We start from the raw sequence: 25,441 nt of genomic DNA, 5'->3' as shown, positions 1-25,441 counted from the left end.
GCTGAGGCTTGTCTACTATTTCTGTCACAGTGAAGTATTATAATTTGGCTCTGTCATGGTGTAGTGAATTATCCCTCTATGATGATAAAGATATACGATCACAGAGGGCAGGTAGCTTGCCTTTAAGTTCACTGCTGCAATCTCAATCCTAAGTAGAGTCCCAATACAGACTCCATGTCAAATAAATAATCGTTCAATGAAAGAGTGAAAGCTCTCTTTTTTCTGTGTAGTGAGGTCTTGTTGGCTTCTTTTCGGTGTGATGGTTTCTTGGAGCCAGACTAGTTAGAGCAAAGATGCATGAATCCACAGGTGCGAGAAATTAATTGGAGGATAGTTCATTGATTGTTTTCCCAGAGAATTACAGTATGAGATGTGATGCTCCTGATCATCTTTTCTAGGTTCCAGAGATTCCGAAAGCCTCTTCATCCACAGGATATAGAAGAGAACTATGAGGCCAAAGAACCAGAGCAGAGTATCTGAGTTCCTCCTCCTTGGGCTCCCCATCCAGCAAGAACAGGAGGGCTTATTTTTTGCCCTGTTTCTGGGTATGTACCTGACCACGGTGCTGGGGAACCTGCTCATCATCCTGCTCATCCGGCTAGATTCTCGCCTCCACATCCCCATGTACTTCTTCCTCAGCCATTTGGCCTTTTCTGACATTTCCCTTTCATCTGTCACAGTTCCAAAGATGCTCTTGAATATGAAGACTCAGCAACAATCCACCCCCTATGTAGGGTGCATTTCTCAATTGTGTTTTTTCATAGTTTTTGGGTGTCTTGACCACTTCCTTCTTGCAGTGATGGCATATGACAGGTATGTGGCCATCTGTCAACCACTCCACTATACCACTGTCATGAGGCAGGAGCTATGTGTCTCATTAGTAGCTGTGTCCTGGGTCTTCTCTTGTGCACATGCTCTGTTGCACACTCTCCTCTTGGTCCCAGTATCCTTCTGTGCTGACAATACCATCCCCCACTTCTTCTGTGATCTCACTTCTCTCCTGAAGAGGAGTTGCTCAGACATCTCGCTCAATGAGGTGATCATCTTTACCGAAGGAGGAATGCTTTACATTTTGCCTTTGATTAGTATCCTGGGCTCATATATCCGTATAGGGACCACCGTCCTGCGGGTCCCCTCCACCAAGAGATTCCTTAAAGCCTTTTCTACCTGTGGTTCCCATCTCTTTGTGGTGTCTTTATACTATGGGACGCTTGCAGCTGTTTACCTTTTCTCTTCATCCTGGGGCTCCACTGACAAAGACATAATTGCTTCAGTCATGTATACAGTAGTTACTCCCATGTTGAACCCCTTTATCTATAGCCTGAGGAACAGAGATATAAAACAGGCCCTAGAAATATTTGCCAATAGGGCTAAATTCTTTAAGTGACAATCACTAAATTCTTTTATTTCAGTCATGAGCACAGTGAGATGTGTCCCCTAAAATTATTGTGTGGTTGACAACTCCATATAACTTTAAAAGAATATGCATTCTGCTTTTATGAGTAGTTTTGTTAATCTGTTAACTAGGTCAAGTTTGCTACTTCAGCGTTAAGTATTCTTTATCCCTAGTTAATTTCTTTTTCATGTTCATCTCTTATATGTACAAAATCTTATGCAAAACATGTCACACAATTATAATTGTGGATTTGTCTTTTTCTCCTTTTAGATACATCAGCCTTTGCTAATGGATTTTTTATGCTGTTTTATTGAGGTCACTCAGATTTAGCATCATGTTCTGCTCCCAGTGAACTGATTATTTTCTGTAGTAGTGTGCTGAAGTGGGCTTGCTTTGGCTTCAAGTTATTGTACATATCTCTTCCCAACTCCATATTCCATGATATCATGTTGATAGATTGAAATCAGCTGTAATGGGAACAATGACACTATGGAAATTGGCAAATGTTACAAAGGCAAAACTGCAAAAACAAAGGGAGAGCCATTTTTTGTTGATTATACAGCACACCACTGCATTTATACTTATGAGATTATAATTATAATTAGGAGATATTTCTATTTATCTGTAGCAATGGAATGGACCCTACCTTAACATCTCATCTACTTCTTCTGATATTAGTATAGATACATCAGCTTTCTTTTGGTTAATGTTTACATGGCATTTCTTTTCCTTCACTTTACTTCAAACTCTTCTATGTCTTTATATCTATGAGCTGTTCATTGTTAACAGTGTAAAGTTGGGCTAAGCTCTTTTTATGTAGTTTGATAATCATTATATTTCTGGAAAATTTCATCTATCAAAATCTAATACCATCATGATATATTTGAATTCATATTTTCCATATTATTGTATGTTTTCTTTTTAAGATATCCATTAACTTATTATTCATACATTATTATTATTTTATAATTCTGTCCTGTGCTTTACCTTGAGATTACTTCTTACCTTCTCTTCAAATTTTTTTATTGTAGTATAATATGTATAACATGAAATTTACCATTTTAAACATTTGAGCTATATAATTTATAATTTAGTGACATTTAATACATTAATCACCACTATTTCATTTAAGGACTCCAAAAGGAAACTCTATGGAACATCAGTGCAGTTGAGTACTTTGCAGCTGTGAAAAAATAATTGCAAAGATGTCTATGAATCAATAAGGAGGGATTTACAGGATATATTGTTAAATGTAAGAAAGCAATGTGTAGAAAATCATCTCTAGCATGCTATTTTTTGTGTAAAAATGAAGGGACTATAAAATATATATGTATCTGACCATTTGAGCAAAAAGAAACACAAGAAGAATAAGTCAGAAACTACTAGATTGTTTGCCTACAGGAGGTGGATCGGAGTGAGGTAGAAAAGATGTGGAGATGAGTGTATTTGTTGTTATAGTTTTGACTATATTATCTTTTACCTCCTAAAAAATAAATAGAAGAGGGTGGGAAATAAAGCAAAGTAGAATAAAAGAAAATAAATGAACCTAACTATATTTAAAATTCTGCCATAATTGGACCAAAGGGGAAAATAATATAACTAACCTAACTAATTCTTGAACAAGGAATTTTGTCTATAGACTCTCACAATAAAGAAAAACTGTAAACATAGTTTGTGACCTGTAGTTAGTTTGTGATTTTGAGATTCTGAAATTACTTAACATGTGTTCAAAGATTCAGCAAATAAGTAAACACATTGTGGAAAATGTAATGACTGCTCGCTACAGGGGTGTCAATGCAAATAATTGATAATCCTTCTACAATGAGAAAAGAAGAGAGGTTTATTTGAGCTAAACTGAGGACTATAGCCCAGGAGTTGGATCCTTCACAAGGGAAGAAACTGCTCTGGAGAAGAGCAATTTTCAGCACAGTTATACACCATTTTAAAGCAAAGATATGCATCAAGCATGACAGGGTTACATTCCTTCAAGGGCTCAAGGATACGTTCATTACAGATTAGCATGTACACAGTGGGTCAACGTGACCTTGGCATCGTGGGAAGGGAGACATTAATTCTTATATTTAAAGAGTACATTCTTTACTTTCGGGTAATGATTAAAGCAGATGTACAACGTGTGTCTGATTGGCAGTAAGTCATGCTTCTTTGGTTCAAATAAAATTTAGGCCAAATCAAGTTCAAACCAGAATGGCTTCCACGGATACTTTAATACATAAAAATTTTCTTGTAATTTCTCCCTTTGATTAATAATCTTCCAATAGAAAGCATTGATGGTCAAAATATTATCTCTTGATGCCAGGGTGGTTGATTCCTGCCCTGGGTCCATCATGTCCTTTGGAGCTGGGCTTTATTTCAATTGTCCTACCCAGTTATCTACATTGAGGGAAATAGCTGAATATAATTGACAATCATAGAGGTACGCACTGACAGAATAATTTTAAAGGTTTTACATATTTATTTATATATTGGGGAATTTTCTATGTTATATATATTTTCAATTAGGTTGAACTGTAACACAAATATTGCATATGTGCTTTTGTACCATCTTTTGTGATTACATTGTTTATAACATTTATGTAACTGATGTAGTAATGATAACAAGAAAACAATCAATAGTATTCAAAGAAGCCAATTTGGAGCAGGAATGGATTTAAAGAGAGAAGAGAAGAAGCCAAAGAACCTGTTACAGGTGTTTTGGTAATTTTGTACTCATTTAAGTATTTGTTTGCCTCCTTTATGCACTGTAATTTGTCCTTATGATAAGTTTTGGAAGACTGGTTTAATATAGTAACAAGTTCTTCAATTATCACTTGTAATAATTTCTCAGGCCAGTTAGATTCCATTGAAATTACTTCTTGTGGTGGATGTAGTTCTAATTCTCAAAACATTAATCATCGATAATATTACTATAAGTCTTCTTATCTTTAGGAAGTTCTATTTGGCTAGCAAAGCCAGTATTACACCAAATAGCATAAAGTTATGATAAAATGTACTTTGATTACAATACACATCAGAAAGTATGAAGAGGTATTTTGTAAACATTCCTAACAAAACTCTCTTTACCCATATACCATATATTTGTTTGCATGGGTGTGTTTGTTACAGGCCAATTAGAAGAAAATTTGGAGTTCCACTGCTGTTTGGGGCATAGCCACATGTCTTGTCAGAATTTTCAGATTTGGGAGGACATAGAGGTCCAATAAGAATTATTTGATAATAAGGCCCATCTTCTCCCAACAGGGAGAATTCTTGTAGAATTTAAAGTGGTCCCTATTCCTACTACTTGAACAATATCATAGATGTAGCTTGTTGTAAGTTTAGATACTAAAGCTATGAAAAAACACTTATGTGAATTAAAGGATCCTTTGAATTGGAATCTCAGAAAGCTTCTTTATTCTGTTCTGGTGCATACTAGCATAAGACAACAAGGGATCAGAAGAAGGTTGTGTACCAACAGACACTGATCTGCTGGTGGCCATCCCATGTGGGGTCAGTTCATGTTTTCCAAAAGGGTTACTGTAATCCGTCAGCAAGACCAAAGACAATACCTTAGTCCAGGGGAGTCCAGTCTAAAGGTATATAACAAAACATCAAAGACAATTAACAGGGCTAGAATCCAACATCTACAAAGGTGAAACATAATTTTCTCTCTACAATTACCCACATTTTTACCAAAGATAATCGCAGTAAAACTAATTTGTTTATATTAAAAACTCGGCCTGATTATTTATATAAGTCATAAAAAGAATACTCAGTGAGAGTTTCTGAATTCTAGAGGGATCAGGTAGGGAGAATAAGTAAATGTTTCATCTTTGTTCGCAAAGGTCTGTCTGACCAAATTGTTGATAGCTTAAGAGAAAACATTTCTTTAAATCTGGAAAAGAAACCTTAGCACATCTTCCTTTGTTTTTGTAGTCTTATGTAATTAATATTTGACCTTGATCTTTTGTTAGCAGTTTTATGAAGCCATAAGTTTCGCAATTAGAGTTCAGTAATTTCTTACCCACTTCAGTTTTATGATCTGAAAGTTTATCAGAAATCTGATTTCTAGAATAACTGTCAGAGGCTTTACCAGGTATCTCTCTGAAGATGAAACATATTTGCAAAAGCATCAATTAAAACAATAACTATCTATATATGACAAAAGACTTAACATTATAATGCAATGACAATGAAAGTTGGCTATTTCTGTGACATACTATTTTAAAATTATAACTAGAATTATGACTGATAACCAGGACAGGTCAGAATTTTAGGAATATTATATAATTTTTAAAACACTTTTATTAATGACATTTACCTGTGCAATATAACCTGAGGTTTATCATCATTTTTTGACAATGCTTTCAATGCAATTTAACATGCCAAATAAGTCTAATTAGTTTAATATCTCCCTCTTTATAGGAAGAGAGAACAAATTCTTTGTGGAGTCCCAGGGGCCCACTGGAAACTCTCAGTTACTTTTAGGTGAAAAGAAATACTTTATTTGGAATTTGAGTTTTGGGAAGTTTGTCAAAAATATCAAAAGGTTTTAGAACACTTGGTCAAATAGGATCATACTTCACTGTGAAACAATGCTTAGTTATCCTTTTGATCATGGTGACAATTACAGATTTTCAGGCAAATACAGAAATTTAAATAGTTGTAAGTAAAACCTTGGCCTTGTGATTAAAGACCTGGTAAAGACAATACAGGAAATTTATTTTGATAAAACATAAAAGCCCTGACTTTTTGGTAGACTCCTCAAAGGTAAAGAAAAAAACCTTTCATAATCCTTTTGTCAAGAGAAGACTAAAAGTCCAAGAAAATTATCTCTTTAAGAGAAAGAAACCCAAATTCTAATTTTTGCACCAGCTTACTTTTGATATTGAAACTCTTTTACTTAATTAAATTCATTTCAATCTTAGCCAACTTGACCATGCATAAAACTCTTTCCTCAGGGTTTCTCTTCCACAAACCTTCTATAACTTTCTTTTTTAATTCATAATTTGTCCCTTTCCTTCCCACCTTCTTAGTACGTTATTACAAATTTACCTTTCTTTACAAAAGAAACAAATATATTTCCATTTCGTGTACCTTCTTTGCTGAAAATGTACAACTTACTTTCCTTGTATACCAAGATGTTTCCATTATTCTTTACATTAACATCTTACGGATTGGCTGACTTATACAAACTATCAAGAAACATGTGCTTTCTCATAGAAAATTTTTAAGTGTGGCACAAAATAGGTTTATTAATAAAACCAAGTATTTTCCTAGTTTCTCTGAAATAAAAAGCCAAAGGTAGATAAATCTATGTTTAGTAATTAATGTCTAATGTTTTATCTTATGTGGAAATGACCTAGATACATGGTAAATTTCTATTATTTAACTTAATTTAGCAAAACTCTAAGATTTCAAGCTATCAAAAGTTTTGAAGTCATTTTAAGTACATATACCATATTACATAATTATTGTTAAAAGATTCACCCCAAAACTTTTATCTTACTTACATCTATTTAGTTTACTTGTCCTCAATAATTATGTTTAGATTGCCTACAATAAATTCATGAGGCATTAGACAAAATAAGCTATCTTTCTAAGTTATTATTTTTGCTGAAAATTTTGTAACAGAGATAACAAGAGCTTATTTGACGAATAAACTCTGGTAAAATGAAGTCTGCATGTCTGCATCATATCTAATGCTGGTAACTCTGATGACATGTTTATTTCAGTCAGTCCCACAAGCTTAAATATGCTTTCATTACCAAAGGTTATTTTATATCACATTAACTTGAAAAAAATCTGGGTTAGTTTCTATTACATTGGGAAATAATTTATATGTGATTACTGTAGGTCAGTTAAATACAACTCTTTTATAAATTATACAAATTGAAGAAAAATATCACATATATGACACATATGTATAGACATACATAGACAGATGCAAGTAGAGACCTTAAATAATTTTTGTTAATTTTTTTGCCATGAATCAGGTGCAATACAAAACTCACTAACTTATAAAAGAATAGTTGGATCTAAACTGTGTTACCAGCAGATAGAATAAACTAAGATTTTCTGCCTAGGAATTGGTGATAGTCTAGATAACAGCTCCTGGAGAACTTACAACATTTTTGAGATAAGTAGGGGATGTTTTGGGATTGGCGAAAGAGAAAGAGTGGAGTCTGAACTGCCTTTAGAGCTGCATTTCCAGTTTTTCAAAGATTTGTAAGTTGAGGACAGTTGCTCTCAATTCTTGAAAAATTGGGTTGTAATGTAAGTGACATCACAGGTTGATCTACCTGTCCAACTACATCATCCCTAATTTGCTTCTTTCCCTCCGCATACATAGTTTTATTTTAAGATTTTATTTATTATTATTATTATTATTATTATTATTATTATTATTATTATTTTGTGTGTGAGGAAGATCAGCCCCGAGCTAACATCTGTGCTAATCCTCCTCTTTTTGCTGAGGAAGACCAGCTCTGAGCTAACATCTATTGCCAATCCTCCTCTTTTTTTTTTTTTTTTTCCCCAAAGCCCCAGTAGATAGTTGTATGTCATAGTTGCACATCCTTCTACTTGCTGTATGTGGGATGCGGCCTCATCATGGCCAGAGAAGTGGTGTGTCAGTGCACGCCCGGGATCTGAACCCCGGGCTGCCAGCAGCGGAGCGCACGCACTTAACCCCTAAGCCACGGGGCCGGCCCCATAGTTTTATTTTAACTTAAGAAAGAAGGTGTATAAAAAAATTCCTATCAGGCTTCAAATATCAGCTTCCAATTTGGCCAGATTTCTGATCATAGGTTGTGAAATCCTTTAAAATATCTTCTCAGGTTTCAGCTGGGACAAACAATAAATATTTCTGGCAGGATTAAACAACTACATCAATTTTTAATTTTAGTTTCCCCTTGCCTGCTGAAGGGAATAATGTGGCAGTTTCCCAGAAAATCTCTCAGAGTCTCATCAACTCTGCGAGGGTCTCATATGGGGCCCTCCTTCACAGGTAGATATAGAGGTGTCTGTAAACACATTAACTTAATGGACTTCTGTATAGTCTTTTCTTTTAGGTACTAGTTGTATATTAACATCTTATTAGCTTTTTAAAAAATTTCTTTTAGCTTATAAAATTTTCAATAAGGCTGTTTTGGAATTTTGAAGCCTTCTTTTTAAGTGCACTTCTTAAATGACCTTATGTAATTGAGACATTGCTTCTAATGGTCAGTATAATTCCCCTAAGGCTGGTGGAAATTTGGTATGACCTTAGCCACAAATGGAGTTCAACATACATTTCTGTCCAACTATACCTGACTGCAAATGGAGTGAAACCCACATATGTGTCCGACTATGTTTTGAAGATCCCAAACTGACAGTTACCAAGCCGATTTCTCAAACAAGCTTAGTAAGATTTTGCTGTTTTTTGTAAATATTTACAGCTTCTGGAAACCTTAGTTGTGCCAGAAGGTGGCACACCTGACTTTTTAAAGATAAAAGATTGCGTTTAATCTGTCTGTTCCACACTTCTCAAATACAGCATGCAAAAAGACAAGTTTTGGAAGCTCAAAGGGTCCCCAACGTGGCCACAGTAACTTTAAATTATCCCAGGTTCTGTTGATACAAAGATGCAGCCATCCATTTACAGCTGTCTTTTCCATATTTCTTATACACATATCCTGCTGGAGTGCCTGAAGGAGGCAATTCTGACAAAGAGGGCTAAGAGCGGGGGGTGCCCCATTTTGGCCATCCAAGACAAATTACCTTTTGTCAAGTTTTCCCATTTTGTAAAGTACTTGCAAGTAAAGCTTTGTAGGTATTGTACGTAAAGCCAGTCGGAGTTTCAGAGCATTGTTGCCTCTTCAGGGGCTTGTCTGCTTTAGAAGCATGGTTACCCATTTTGTTTTAGTTTCATTTTAATATAAAGTCTGAACAATTCCTAAGGGCAGTGAAGTGGGTCAAAATTGTGCTCTTTGTGAGTGTTATTTCCTGAAAGACCATGGACACTCTTTTACGTGTCTCTGTATTTCTCACCAGAAGTCTAAAACCACCATGGGGGCTCAGATCACTGGATGACCAATCCTTATATGTGTGTTCCCCTGACAAGCTGTCAATTATTTAATATGAATGATCACAATGGAGTTACCAATGGGACTACTGCATGTCATGAGCATTGACCTCAGACACTTCCACTAGATTCTCAGTCACCTCAGAACACCTTGTGGCTGGAAGGAACAAGTGTCCTTTTTCTTCAGAGCTGAACAAATTCAGCCTCTCATTTTCCTGTCAAACAATTTGTTCACAGTTTGTACTCATAAATCTTTTCTAATTTTTAAAGCCAAACTAAAAGTTCAGCCAGCCCAGTTTGCTCTAAAATTCCCCCTAGGTTACCCTTACCTAGTAAAGTACTGGTACACAAATCAGATGGTAAGTCCTACAACTGAAAACAGCTTGAATAAAAGTCAGGACTGTCATTTTAAATAAAGAAGTCTGGATTTCAGGATAACTCACTGACATACCTGAAGAGTGCAGTGAATTCGGAGGAGCACAATGGGCCCATGCTGGTACTAAGCACCAGTGCAAAGTAGGCTCCAGGTAGTTTCAGGAGGGTTTCTCTGAACTCCAGCCTGGCTCACCAAGAAATGTCAATGAAAATAATCAATAATCATTCTATAATAAAGAACAGAAGTTTTATTTTAGTCAAACTGAGGACTATAGCCTGGGAGTTACAGCCTTCATAAGGGAAATAGTGCTCTGGAGAAGAGCAATTTTCAGCACAGTTATATATCATTTCAAAACAAAGATCCATACATCAAGCATGACAGGGGTACATTCTTTCAAGGGTTCAAGATGTTCATTACAGATTAGCATGTACACAGTGGGTCAACATTACAGTGGCATCATAGGAAGAGAGACAATAATTATTATCTTTAAAGATTATTGGTGTTATAAGGAGGGAGGCATTTATTCTTATCTTCAAAGAGTGCATTCGTTACTTTACGATTAAAACGGATGTACAATGTGTGTTTGACAGGCTGTAAGTCAGTCTTCTTTGGTTCATATAAAATTCAGACCAAATCAAATTCAAACCAGAATGCCTGCTCCATATACTTTAATATATAAAAATTTTCTTATCAGGGGAAAGATGACATTTGCATGGAAAAGGAGAGGCTGAAAACAAACTCTATGGTGTCAAACTAGAATTGGAGATATCAAATTGAGCTCAAATTGAAAAATGGTTTTTCAAATTTATAAATACATTGAAATTTATATGTTAATATATAAACATCTATGATGTTCCAATTCCCCATTCTTCCTGTTCCACCTAAGTCACCACCTATGGGTAACCATACCTTTAGTTTATTATTTCTAGTTTCTAATTCCTATGTTTCTTTTATATATTTCCTAGCTGCATCCTCTGGGATCACGTAGAATCCTTGAAAGCAATGAAGTCACCTAATGCCAAATTTGCTCTTTACCATTCTCCTCTAAAAAGGACCAAAGTTTCTCAGAAAAAATGCCTGATTCCAGACCAGGGCCAGAACATAAGAATATTATCCAAGTAAATTTTGCTGAGCCTCAAAGTAAAAATTGCTCCACAAATCATTGGGACACAGGGCAAGCTCAAAGGGACTCTCACTGGCCAAATCTGGAGTAAATTGAATTTCAAAATGAATAACACCAGCAATGGATTATGATTCAAATAAATAAGAATCTATAAATCCATTGTGATACATATAAACCAACAAAAATCAAATGAATGGGGCTTATAGAAAGTCTCTTCTTATAGGAAAATACGACTGAGAAACACAGAAGAAATGATAGAATTAGAAAGTCACTATTTGACCAGGAAGTTTGAAATAATTTTTTCATATAAGAATCACCAATGGATGTTAAATGTAGTGAATGAAATCTTAAAAGGAAAAAAGCTATGGTTATATAGTCTCAAAATATCTGCCGAAATGATACTTGTTAATTACAAAGGTCAAATTAGTAACTTTACTATTTACTAAAATAATAACTTTACTATTAATTACAAAGTTCAAAATAGTAGCTTTATAGTACAGTAACATTACAACAGTAACTTACAGTACATTTACAGTACAGTACCTTTACAGTAGAGAACCTGGAAGACACCACCTTAACCAAATGATCAAGGATAAAATCACTAGTAATTGGAAACATTATATTACATGCCTTCTGATAATATGCACTGTGGTATACATGCCTAAAACCTAAGCCTGGAATATACAAAGAGATGTAAGTAAACATGGTGAAATGTTAACCATTGGGGAAATCGTGTGAAGTTTGTGCCAGAATTCTTTGTATCATTTTTACAACATTTTAAAAGTCTGAAATAAGTTCCATATAAAAAGTTAAAAAATCCTTTGTCCTGGCTGGAACCAGGCCAAAGAAGAAAGGAGTCAAGGACATCACGGGCATCAGGGACACCATCCCCTGGGACTCCAATCCCTCTGGGTCCTGGACACAAAACTCCCAAAAGGAGGTGAGAAATTAGCCAAAAGCTTGGGGATGTTGTTTCAGTCCTCTCGCTGATAATTAAAACATTCTTTTTTGACTCATTTCTCTGGAGGTGGTTAAGGAATATGCAAGTGCTGAGGCCACAGATATTTCTTCTTTTTGTCTGGATACTGAATCTCCTGAAGAGATGCTAAGGATTTGGACAACAGTCTGGAGCATAAGGATGTCCGAGGTCACTAATGACTAGCATAAGTCAGAGGGAGCTGGAAATCTGCACTTGGAGATGGATCTGCTTGTGGGTTGGTGTGCCTTTTTGTTCATCGGTGTGTTTGTGTGTGTGTTGTGTTGCATGCATGTGTGTGCTATGTACCTGATTCACAGCCTGATTCTTTTCCTGACTTGACTGAATCCAGGCTCTGTTTAGAGCATGTAGACCAAGTTATCAGCGTCCTAACATGTGATTAGGGACCATGATTTAAGCCTGTGATCTTAAATACTTGCATCACATCTGAGCATATGAGAGCTCAGCATTGGGAGTGAGATTGTTGTCTCTGCTGCTGGAGAAGAAGATGCCCAACCTCACCAAGGAACTGAGGTCAGGGAGGACTCAAACCTCTGCTTTGCAGGGTAATAATGTATGTGTGAGCTGTGTTCATAGGTGACACACTCAAATATGAAAGCAAGACTGTGTATTGTTTGCTTTTGTCTCTGAGTATGTTACCATGTGTATGTTACCACATGCATGGGTTGTTGGTGGTTGTTGAATGGCTGTGCCTGAGACTGAATAGTCTTATCTGACCCATGCTAACTGCCATCCCCCAGGAAGGGTATGGTCAGAAGGATTCAAAGCATGCCTCTCGGTAATGGGAATGTGAGTGTTGTTTGTTGTAGTGAGTGTGTGGCTGGGTGTGAATGTCTGTGGGTATCTGATTTGCATCTTTGAGTGCTCCTATTTCAGGGCACCATTGGTTGAGATAACCAAATTCAAAGTGACTCTCTGTTTCCTGAAAAGGATATGCCCCGCTTTTCATAAAATTGAGTATGACTGAGTTGCTCAGAATTTTGTAACCCTTTGTTTTCACTAATTGTCCCAGGCAAAAAACTCCAAGCATCGTACTGTGTGATGTTAGACTGCAGAATCACCATCAAATAGCGGAGAGTCCTTGGGAAAGTTACTTCACTCCTTGGCCTCAGTTTCCACATCTATAAAATGGAAAGAACTCTTGCTTTGTGAATTTTATAGGCCCTAGGTAAATATTTACTGTTTAAATAGAAGTTAATGTACATGGATATTTTATCAGTTGGAAACAATATAAAAATGAAGGAATGAAATTTTCTAGGAAGGGGAATAAGAAGATTTTGATAAATTTGGCTTCCTTGCAGTGCTAAAATAATAGAAGGTGCTTGGCTCCCCTAACCAATAAAAGGGGAAGTTTCCCTGTGTAGTGGTTAAGAGCACGGGCTCTAATCACACAGTCATATTAGATTGAACCACATGAAGCATCTAATACTTGGTAATTTATAATTTACAGAAAATGGTAATACATATATATCAAGTTATACATATTACATATTATGTACATTATATATCATGTATATTATAGATACATATACATACACACATTTGTTTGCCATCTTTGTCCCCTACTGTACAGTTGTGGGCCTATAAAATTGATATCATTTATGTTTCTATTACTTAAAAGTTTTAGCTTTAGTATGGGTGAAAAACACAAATTCTTAATGCAGCAGTGAACATTTTCCAAAATCTGGGAATGTAAGCCTGATGTGTGGATTTAATTAGGAAATATAAGTAAAGTCCTTAGCCTAGTACCCAAATGTTCACCAAAAAGTTCACCTTTTTTTTTCTCTCTAAGGAAGACTAGCCCTGAGCTAACATCTATTGCCAATCTTCCTCTTTTTTTGCTTGAGGAAGATTAGCCCTGAGCTAATATTTGTGTCAGTCTTCCTCTGTTTTGTATGTGGCTCACCACCCCAGCATGGCTGATGAGTGGTATAGGTCCATACCACGGATCAGAACCCACGAACTTGGGCCACTGAAGTGAAGTGTGCTGAACTTAACCACTAGACCACAGGGCTGGCCCCTGTTCCCCATTCTTATGAAAGATAGTTTGTGGACTATTCTGATTTGGGAGCTATTGTGGCATCAAGTGTATTTAAATGACCACCCACTCTAGAGTGACCATGAGTTTACAGTGGTAGGTCAAAGGGACCTGGCCAGTTCACAGGAGGAGTGTGACAAAGCTCCAACAACGCTACCTCAGCACTGGAGTCTCATGCTACTTTAAGGCCGTAACAAGTGATACCACTTAGCAGAGGCTCATCTCCTATTTCTGCCCCAGTGAATTATTTTGATTTGGCTCTGTTGTGGCATAGTGAATCATCCCTCTATGCTCATCGAGATCTACACTCACAGAGAGAAGGGGCCTTTCCTTTCTGTTCACTGCTGCAATCTCAGTCCTTAGTAGATGTTCATGTTCAGACTCAATGTTCAATAAATAATGGTTGAATAAAACAGGAAACACGTTCTCTTTTCTGTGCAATGAGGTCTTATTGGCTGCTTTTGGGCGTGATGTTTTTCTGGAGCCTAATTATGATAGGGGGAAGAGGCATGCATCTGCAGGTGTGAGAAATTAATGAGAGTATTGTTAAAGATTCATTGTTTCCCCAGAGAATTACAGTGTGAAATGTGATGGTTTTGATCATCTTTTCTAGGTTCCTGAGATTCCCAAACGTTCTTCACCCCCAGCATACAGACAAGCAGTATGAGGCCAAAGAACCATAGCTGTGGATCCTCATTCTTCCCTGGGGCTCCCCATCCTGCCAGAGCAGCAGAGTGTGTTCTTCCCTCTGTTCCTGGGCATGTACCTGATCATGGTGCTGGGGAACCTGGTCATCATCCTATTCATCAGTGTGGACTTTCTCCTCCACACCACGACATACTTTTTCCTCAGCCACTCTGCACTCACTCATGTCTCCCTTTCATTTGTCACTGTCCATAAGATATTTATAAACATGTGTAGTCAGGATCAATCCATGCCCTATACTAGGTGTATTTCACAAATGTATTTCTTCATTAACTTTAGTTATATTGACAGCTTTCTTCTAACAGTGATGGCATATGACAGGTATGTGGCCATTTGTCACCTTCTCCACTACACCACCATCGTGAGGGATAAGCTTTGTATCATCCCAGTGGCTGGGTCCTGGTTCTCCTCTTGTGGCTATGCTCTGTTGCATACCCTCCTTGTGGACCAGCTGTCCTTCTGTGCAGGGACTATCATCTCCCACTTTTTTTGTGATCTTGCTATTGTGCTGAAGTCATCCTGCTCAGACATCTCCTGGAATAAGCTGGTTATCCTCATTGAGGGAGGACTGATCTTCATTCTGCCATTGAGTGATATCTTGGGTTCATATCTGCATGGCACTCGTCATTCTTAAGGTCCCGTTCATCAAGAGAATCTTCAAAGCCTTGTCTATATGTGGCTCCCATCTCTTTGTAGTGTTTTTAGAGTAGTGAGAAATTGCAGGCTTTTACTTTTTCTCCTCATCAGGCAACTCCAAAGACAAGGACATAATTGCTTACGTGATGTACGTTGTTGTCACTCCCATGCTGAACTCGTTTGCCTATGGCCTGAGGAATAATGATATGAAACATGCTTTTCAGAAAATGTTCAGGACCAAGGACACCTCTTGGTGGTGTTAATTCAATCTCACTGTAGTGGGTATTCATGGGTGCTGTAAAATATGTCTCATTCAATAATTGTAACTTGGCCAGCTCTAACTAACAGCCATTTAACTCTTAGCTATTCTTCTCTTGGTCCAATTTTACGTTTCCTCTCATCTTTATGTTCACCTGATTGTTCTTTTTTCCCTGCCTGCCCTCTGAATTCCTTGTGTTACTGCTCTGCAGTGAAACTGCAAGCCCTCCTATACCCTGATGATGTTCACTGCAAGCTTGTGAGACTTTGGAACCCACTTCCTTGGGCTCTAAGAGGTTTTTTTAATCTCCATTTTTTCTCTATAACACTCTCTATCTGTTACTGATACCAATACATATTAATATGAGTCTTCATATTACCACTCAATTTCATTTATCTTCATGTGTTGGAAATTCAGAAGTTACCAAACTACTATATCTATGAAAGAGTTAAGTATATGACATAGCTAGCATTCATTAAGCATTTAAATGTGTATTTATTACTCCTCAGCACAATTCTAAGGGTGTTAATATTTTCCATATTTACAGAGAACCAAACTAAATCTCAAGGAGAAATATCAAGTAACTGCCCCAAGACTTAACCTCAGACATACGTGACTTCAAAAAAGTCATGTGTTTAACCATATTACTTATTGACATTATCCTGATTTCAAATACAATTGACCAGTTTGGCTGTTTTATATATAAAGCATAGAGTATGTCCTATTTTGTTTTGTTGTGTATAGTTACGGTTAACTCATTCTCATGCCTTTACAGTTTTCAATTGTGTCTATTCTTTAATCTATCCATTCATTCTAGTTTTGATCGACACTTGGTCATTCCTTGTTTGCGGCTTGTGTGTATACCTAGTGATGGAATTTTTGGATGAAAATTTATGTTTATTTCAATTAATAGAAAATTTTTAAAGATTTAGACAAACTGCTTGTATGAGTTTACACTACTCCCTGTAATATATAAAAAGGTGTGGCCACTTACTCATCAACATTTATACTGTCCATCTTTACACTATACACCTTCTTATTAGTTTGTGTGAGTGCTGTGTTGGTGTCTTAATTTGCATTTGTCCGATAACTCATGTAGTTCATCTCCTTTGCCTATGTTTATTGATCATTTGTGTCCTCTCTCTTGTAAATGGTCTGTCCTAGTCAATCGCTGCTGTTTTATTGGATGGTCTGTTTTTTCTTATTGGTATCTAAGATTTCTATGTGTATGCTGGATATAAATCCTTTGCTGGATATAAGTAATGAGAATTTATTCTTTGATTATGTGGTTTGCCTTTTCATCATCGTAATTGGTCTTTTGATGAACAGTGTCATATATCTTAATGTAGTCATAAGTATAATTTTTTTTAATATGTGGCTAACTGTATCTGTGTCTATTTAAGAAATTTTCTTCTACCAAAAGATCTCTAATATATTCCCCTAAGTTTTTATCTTAAAAAATTCTCATTTTTCCTTTAATGTATGTATATAAAGTCCATCTGCATTCACTTTTAATGTATCTTTTATGATATGGACACAAATTAATTTTCTTCCATATGGATATCCAATAGATATATAACAATTCCTAAGAAGTCCATCCTGTCTCCATTTGACTGCAGTATTGTCTTTGTCACAGATCAAATGACTGACTATAAGTTATCTTGGCTATTTTTTAGTCTTACATTCCCATTTGATTTTTGGATTCTGCTTAACAATTAAAAACAAAACAAAACTATTGATATTTTATTTGGTATGGTATTGAAAATACAAAACAGCTTAGAAGAAACTACCGTTTTAAAAATATTTGATCTCCAATCTGGGAACATGCTATATATCTTCAGTTATTCATATCTTCTTATTTTCTTTCGATGTATTTTGCAGTTTTAGGACTTCGACATGTTGTGTTCAACTTTTCCCTAGATATTTCATATTTGTGTGTAATTTAAAAATGTTGTAATAATTTAAATTTAATATTCAATTTTTTCCACCATATAGAAATATAGTTGACTTTTCTATGTCAACGTTAATATGTAACTTTGCTAAATTCACTTGTTTATTATAATTTGTCTGTATATTGTGTTCGATACTTTAAGTAAATCATAATGTTATCAGTGAATAAAAAAATTGAGTTCTACCTTCTCAATACTTAGACGCCTTATGTCTTTTTATTTACTGAATGTACAGGTTAAGATTTCTCTTCCAATCTTTTATTTTTGTCACTTTCTATAATAAAATTTGTTTCAATGATTTTTAGTAAATTTACAGAGCTGTAATCTAGAATGAACTGATAAATTCCCACAAAAATACAACCTACTAAGATTGAAACACAATAAATTGAAATCTTGAAGAGACCAGTAATGAAGAAGGAGGTTGAATAAGTGATCATAAACCACCCGACAAAGAAAAGCCCAGGACCAGGAGGTTTCACTGGTAAATTCTTTCAAATACTTAAAGAAGAATTAACACCAATCCTTCTTAAATTCTTTCAAAAAATTGAATAAGAGAGAGCACTTCCAAGTTCATTTTATGAGGCCAGCATTACCCTGCTACCAAAGCAAGTCAAAGACACTACATGGAAAGAAACTAAAGGCCAATATTCTGATGGCCAGAGATGAAAAAATCCTCAAAAAAACACTGGCAAACCAAATTCAATAGCACATTAGAAAGATCATACACCATGACCAAGTGAGATTGATTTCTCAGATGCAAGATGGTAAAATATATGTGAATCAATTAATATGATAAACCATATGAATGAAGAATAAAAATCACGTGATCATCTTAATGGTTCCAGAAAAAGAATTTGATTAAATTCAACATCCATTTGTGATAAAAACTCTCAGCAAACAAGGTAGAGAAGGAATTTACTTCAAGATTATAAAGGTTATAGATGAAGAGCCCACACCTAACATCATCCTTAACAAGGAAAATCTGAAAGCTTTTCTTGTAGGATCAGTAAGGAGACAAGGTACTCACCCTTCTCACTTCTAACCAATATAGTAGTGGAAGTCCTGGTCACAGCAATTAGCCAATAAAAAGGAAAAAAAGACATCCAAATTGGAAAAGAAGATGTAAAATTGTCTCCGTTTTCACATGACATGATCTTATATACAGAAAACCATAGGAGGAAGTAAAGATGGCGGCATAGGCAGACTCTGAACTCACCTTCTCCAACGGACACAGGCAATTTACAACTACTCGTGGAAAAATTACCCCTGAGACAGAACTGAAAACTGGATAAGAGGAACTCCCACAACAATGGACAATCCTAACTGAGTTAGAAGAGGCAGAAACTCCCTTCTGGAGAGGAAAAACGCCACCTTCACATGCCACAGTGCCTCACGGCCGCCAGGGAGCAGCCCACAGGTACGTAGCCCTCCCTGGAGGAGCAGAGCCTTGAGCCAGGAGCGCCCGGATGTGGGCATTTTGTGGACCCAGCACAATCGAGATGAGTGGCATAATATCTAACTTTGCCTGCTACTAAAACATTAGGGAGTACCCCCAGAAAAGCTGGTTCACAAAGAAAGTAAAACTGGCTCTTAAAGGGCCCACACACAAACTCACCCGTTTCAGAAAGCAAACTAAAATCACCAGAAAGAAAGGTGCACAGTGCTTTGGTGAAAAGAGACTCACCTTATAGGCCCTGAGTGCATCTCGGTGAGAGGTGAGACCTCTCCAGAGACTGGGACATTGGCGGCAGCCATTGTTGTGGCCTGGTATGGGCGTGCTGACACAGACGCCATTGGAGTTCTCCCTGAGGCCTGCTAGCCCAGGGTCTGCCCTACCCCCTAGAGCACCAATTTAATCCAGCTCAGCCAGGGCAGGCAGCCCACCCTAGAGACTGGCCCCACCCAACAACAAGCCCTCAGGAAACGTGTGGGCCTGCATAGATTGGTGACTGGATTCTCTGCAGCCTGGCAACTGAGCCGACTTCAGTGGGGCAGGGCGTGCACAAGGAGCAGGTGGAGAGTGTGGGGCGGTGGTGGAGTGTGTGCGGCTCCCGCCATGGAGGGACTAGGTCCGCTTCGGGAGGTTGGGGCGTGCACACGGGGCAGGACTGTCTTGACTGTGTGTGTGGACCTGTGGGCGGCAGGGCTTGTCAGCTACAGAAGACTTGTGATTCTCAAAGACCCACATAGGAGGTTTGCCCCACCTTCCAAAGCCTGAAACAATTGGGTGCTCCTGTGCCTGAGGCAAGCCCCACCCAGCTGCAATCCTCAGAGAGTTGACAAGAGACCTAAAGGCTGGAGGCTTATAGCAATTGTAAGGCCCTGAGCCTAACAACCTGACACGGTGGGGGCCTACTCACTTAAAAGAAATACTGCAACACAAATGTGGTATTAGATCTTGCAGCCAACTGTGCTGGGGCTCCCCACACCTGATAAAGAGACTGAAGGGCCCACAACAACTACAAGCAGCTGAGCATTACAACAGCTGGCTAGGAGCATAACTTGGCCAACCTGGGCGCCTACAGGGAGAGCAAACAGGCCACAACAGAAGGACACACGTAACCCACATAGGGGTCACCCCTGGAACATTGAGAACTGAGGGAAGCACACGGCAAGCCTCCTAAGCCATCACTTACATAAGGTCACCTATCCAAGAGCAGGAGACGTAGCTGACCTACCTAATACGTAGGCACAAGCACAGGGAAACAGGCAAAATGAGGAGGCAAAGGAATACATTCCAAGTAAGGGAACAGGACAAAACGCCAGAAAAGGAACTAAGTGAAACAGAAATGAGCAACCTACCTGACAGAGAGTTCAAACTAAGAGTGTTAAGGATGCTCACTGATCTGGGGAGAAGAATAGATGAACTCAGTGAGAATGTCAACAAAGAAATTGAAGATATAAAAAAGAAACAATCAGAAATGAAGAATACAATACTGGAAATGAAAAATTCACTAGAAGGACTCAAAAGCAGAGTAGAGGATACAGAAGAACGGATCTGTGAGCTGGAGGAAAGACTAGAAGAAATTACCCAAGCTGAACAGGCTAAACAGAAAAGAATTAAAAAGAGTGAGGACAGTGTAAGGGACCTCTGGGACAACATCAAGCACACTAACATCCATGTTATAGGTGTCCTGGAAGGAGCAGAGCGAGACAAGGGGCAGAGAATCTATTTCAAGAAATAATATTTGAAAATATCCCTAAGCTAAGGAAGGAAACAGACATCCAGGTACAGGAATCACAGAAAGCCCCAAACAAGATAACCCCAAAGAGGCCCACACCAAGACACATCATAATCAAAATGTCCAGAATTAAAGAAAAAGAGAGAATCCTAAAAGCCACAAGAGAAAGTCAAGTTACATACAAAGGAAACCCCATAAGGCTATCAGCTGACTTCTCAGCAGAAACCTTACAGGCTAGAAGACAGTGGCATGATATATTTAAAGTGCTAAAAGGAAAAAACTTACAGCCAAGAATACTCTACCCAGCAAGGTTATCATTCAAAATGGAAGGAGAGATCAAAAATTTCCCAGACAAGCAAAAATTAAAGGAATTTGTCACCAAGAAACCAGTGTTACAAGAAATGTTAAAGGGACTGATTTAAGGGGAAAAGAGAAGACCACAAATAGGAAAAATTATTTATTTCCATGATAAGAGGGTAATGGATACAAATGCACAAAAAAGAGGTTAGATATGATATAAAAACATAAAATGAGGGAGGAGGGGAGTTAAAGAGTAGAGCTTTCAGACAAAGGTTAAACTAAAGAGACCATCAATTCTGTATAGAAGAAGAAAGAAACAGAGAAGGACTACTAAAACACTGAGAAAAACAAAAGTTAAAAAATGGCAGTAAGTACATACTTATCAATAGCTACTTTAAATATCAATGGACTAAATGCTCCAATTAAAAGGTGTAGGGTGGCTGATTGGATAAAAAAACAAGACCCATATACATGCTGCATAGAAGAGACACACTTCAGACCTAAAGACACTCACAAACTGAAAGTGAAGAGATGGAAAAAGATACTCCACGCAAATGGCAATGAAAAGAAAGCTGGGATAGCAGTACTCATATCAGACAAAATAGACTTTAAAACAAAAACTGTAAAAAGAGACAAAGAAGGGCATTACATAATGATCAAGGGAAGAATCCAACAAGAGGATATAACACTTGTAAATATCTACGCACCCAATGTAGGTGCACCTAAATATATAAAGCAATTATTAACAGACAACAAAACAGAAATAGACAGTAACACAATAATAGTAGGGGACTTTAACACTCCACTTACACCAACGGATAGATCATCCAAAGAGAAGATTAATAAGGAAATGTTGGCCTTAAATGATACACTAGAAGAGATGGACCTAGTAGATATATACAGAGCATTCCATCCAAAAACCGAAGAATTCATGTGCTTTTCAAATGCACATGGAACATTCTCCAGGATTGATCACATATTAGGCCACAAAACAAGTCTCCATAAATTTAAAAAGATTGAAATAATACCAAGCATCTTTTCTCACCACAGTGGTATGAAACTAGAAATCAACTATAGGAAGAAAATCAGAAAAGCCACAAATACTTGGAGATTAAACAAAATGCTACTGAACAACGACTGGGTCAACGAAGAAATCAAAGAAGAAATCAAAAAATACCTGAAGACAAATGACAATACGACATGCCAGAATTTATGGGATACAGCAAAAGCGGTTCTAAGAGGGAAGTTTATAGCAATACAGGCCTATCTCAACAAACAAGAAAAATCTCAAATAAACAATCTAACAATGCACCTAAAGGAACTGGAAAAAGAAGAACAAAGCAAGCCCAAAATCAGTAGAAGAAGGGAAATAATAAAAATCAGAGCAGAAATAAATGAAACAGAGACCCCCAAAAAATAGAAAAAATTAATAAAAGCAAGATCGGGGTCTTTGAAAAGATCAACAAAACTGACAAACATTTAGCTAGACTCACCAAGAGAAAAAGAGAGCAGGCACAAATAAGTAAAATCAGAAATCAAAGAGGAGAAATTACAACAGACACCTCAGAAATACAAAAGATTATAAGAGAATACTATGAAATCTATAGGCCAACCAATTCGACAATCTGGAAGAAATGGATAAATTCTTAGAATCATACAACCTTCCAAAACTGGATCAAGAAGAAGTAGAGAATTTGATTAGACCAATCACCAGTAAGGAGATTGAAACAGTAATCAAAAACCTCCCCAAATATAAATGTCCAGGACCAGACAGCTTCCCTGGTGAATTCTACCAAACATTCAAAGAAGACTTAATACCTATCCTTCTCAAACTCTTCAAAAATATTGAAGAGGGAGGGAAGCTCCCTAACGCATTCTATGAAGCCAATATTACCCTGATACCAAAACCAGACAAGGATAGCACAAAAAAGGAAAACTACAGGCGAATATCACTGATGAACATCAATGCAAAAATCCTCAACAAAATACTAGCAAATCGCATACAACAATACGTTAAAAAGATTATACACCGTGATCAAGTAGGATTTATTCCAGGGATGCAAGGATGGTTTAACATTCGCAAATCAATCAACGTGATACACCACATTAAAAAAATGAAGAATAAAAATCACATGATCATCTCAATAGATGAAGAGAAAGCATTTGACAAGATACAGCATCCATTTATGATAAACACTCTAAATAAAATGGGTATAGGAGGAAAGTACCTCAACATAATAAAGACCATATATGAGAAACCCACAGCTAATATCATCCTCAATGGTGAAAAACTGAAAGCTATCCCTTTAAGAACAGGAACCAGACAAGGATGCCCACTGTCACCACTCCTATTTAACATAGTACTGGCAGTCCTAGCCAGAGAAATCAGGCAAGAGAAAGAAATAAAAGGGATCCAAATTGGAAAGGAAGAAGTGAAACTGTCACTATTTGCAGATGACATGATTTTATATATAGAAAACCCTAAAGAATCCACCAGAAAACTTTTACAAGTAATAAACGAATGTGGAAAAGTTGCCGGATACAAAATCAACAGACAAAAATCAGTTGCATTTCTATACACTAACAATGAAGTAGCAGAAAGAGAAATTAAGAACACCATCCCATTTACAATTGCAACAAAAAGAATAAAATACCTGGGAATAAACTTAACCAAAGAGGTGAAAGAGCTGTACACCGAAAACTATAAAGCATTGCTGAAAAAAATTGAAGAAGACATAAAGAAATGGAAAGATATTCCATGCTCTTGGATTGGAAGAATTAACATAGTTAAGATGTCCATACTTCCTAAAGCCATCTATAGATTGAATGCAATCCCTATCAAAGTTCCAACAACATTTTTCACAGAAATAAAACAAAGAATCCTAAAATTTATTTGGAACAACAAAAGACACCCAATAAGTAAAGGAATCCTGAGAAAAAGGAACAAAGCTGGAGGTATCACACTCCCTGATTTCAAAATATACTACAAAGCTATAGTAACAAAAACAGCATGGTACTGGCACAAAAACAGACACACAGATCAATAGAATAGAATCGAAAGCCCAGAAATAAACCCACACATCTATGGACAGCTAATCTTCGACAAAGGAGCCAAAAACATATAATGGAGAAAAGAAAGTCTCTTCAACAAATGGTGTTGGGAAAACTGGACAGCCACATGCAAAAAAATGAAAGTAGACCCTTATCTTACACCATACACAAAAATTAACTCGAACTGGATTAAAGACTTGAATGTAAGACCTGAAACTATGAAACTTCTATAAGAAAACATAGACAGTACACTCTTCGACATCGGTCTTAGCAACATCTTTTCAAGCACCGTGTCTGACTGGACAAGAGAAACAATAGAAAAAATAAACAAATGGGACTACATCAAACTAAAAAGCTTCTGCACAGCAAAGGAAACCATCAACAAAACGAAAAGACAACCTAACAATTGGGAGAAGACATTTGCAAACCATACATCTGATAAGGGCTTAATCTCCAAAATATACAAAGACCTGATGCATCTCATCAACAAGAAAACTAACAACCCAATAAAAAAATGGGCAAAAGACCTGAACAGACTTTTCTCCAAAGAAGATATACAGATGGCCAACAGACACATGAAAAGATGTTCAAAAGCCTTAACTATCAGGGAAATGCAAATCAAAACTACAATGAGATATCACCTCAATCCCGTCAGAATGGCTATAATTAACAAGACAGGAAACAACATGTGTTGGAGAGGATGTGGAGAGAAGAGAACTCTCATACACTGCTGGTGGGAGTGCAAACTGGTGCAGCCACTATGGAAAACAGTATGGAGATTCCTCAAAACATCAAGGATAGAACTACCATATGATCCAGCTATTCCCCTTCTGGGTATTTATCCAAAGAACTTGAAAACACCAATGCATAAAGACACATGCACCCCTGTGTTCATTGCAGCGTTATTCACAATAGCCAAGACTTGGAAGCAACCTAAGTGTCCATCAAGGGACGAATGGATAAAGAAGATGTGGTATATAGGCACAATGGAATACTACTCAGGCATAAGAAACGATGAAATCCAGCCATTTGTGACAACATGGATGGACATTGAGGGTATTATGCAAAGTGAAATAAGTCAGAGGAAGAAGGTCAAATACCATATGATTTCCTTCATTAAGTAGTAGATAATAACAACAATAAACAAACACATAGAGACAGAGATTGGATTGGTGGTTACCAGAGGGGAAGGGGGGAGGGAGGAGGGCGAAAGGGATAATTCGGCACATGTGTGTGGTGATGGGCTGTAATTAGTATTTGGGTGGTGAACAAGATGTACTCTATGCAGAAATAGAAGTACAATGATGTACACCTGAAATTTAAACATGTCGTAAACCAATGTTACTGCAATAAACAAAAAATTAAAA

At 37.0% G+C, this 25,441-nt stretch overlaps 1 protein-coding gene across 1 annotated transcript; it reads left to right on the top strand.

Moving 5' to 3' along the window:
• Positions 1–378: 378 nt before the first annotated feature.
• On the top strand, positions 379–1,387 carry LOC131393310 (olfactory receptor 1J4-like). The gene has a single exon (XM_058523960.1). The coding sequence runs from the start codon at positions 449–451 to the stop codon at positions 1,385–1,387; it is 939 nt and encodes a 312-aa protein (XP_058379943.1). The 5' UTR covers positions 379–448.
• The last annotated feature ends 24,054 nt before the right edge of the window (positions 1,388–25,441 follow it).

Source organism: Diceros bicornis, chromosome 28 (assembly GCF_020826845.1).
Source record: "Diceros bicornis minor isolate mBicDic1 chromosome 28, mDicBic1.mat.cur, whole genome shotgun sequence".
NCBI lineage: Eukaryota > Metazoa > Chordata > Mammalia > Perissodactyla > Rhinocerotidae > Diceros > Diceros bicornis.
This window is presented reverse-complemented; position numbering and strand designations above follow the sequence as displayed.

Excerpts from the sequence above, each read along its gene's own strand:
- LOC131393310 (XM_058523960.1), top strand. The coding sequence starts at position 449 with ATGAGGCCAAAGAACCAGAGCAGAGTATCTGAGTTCCTCCTCCTTGGG.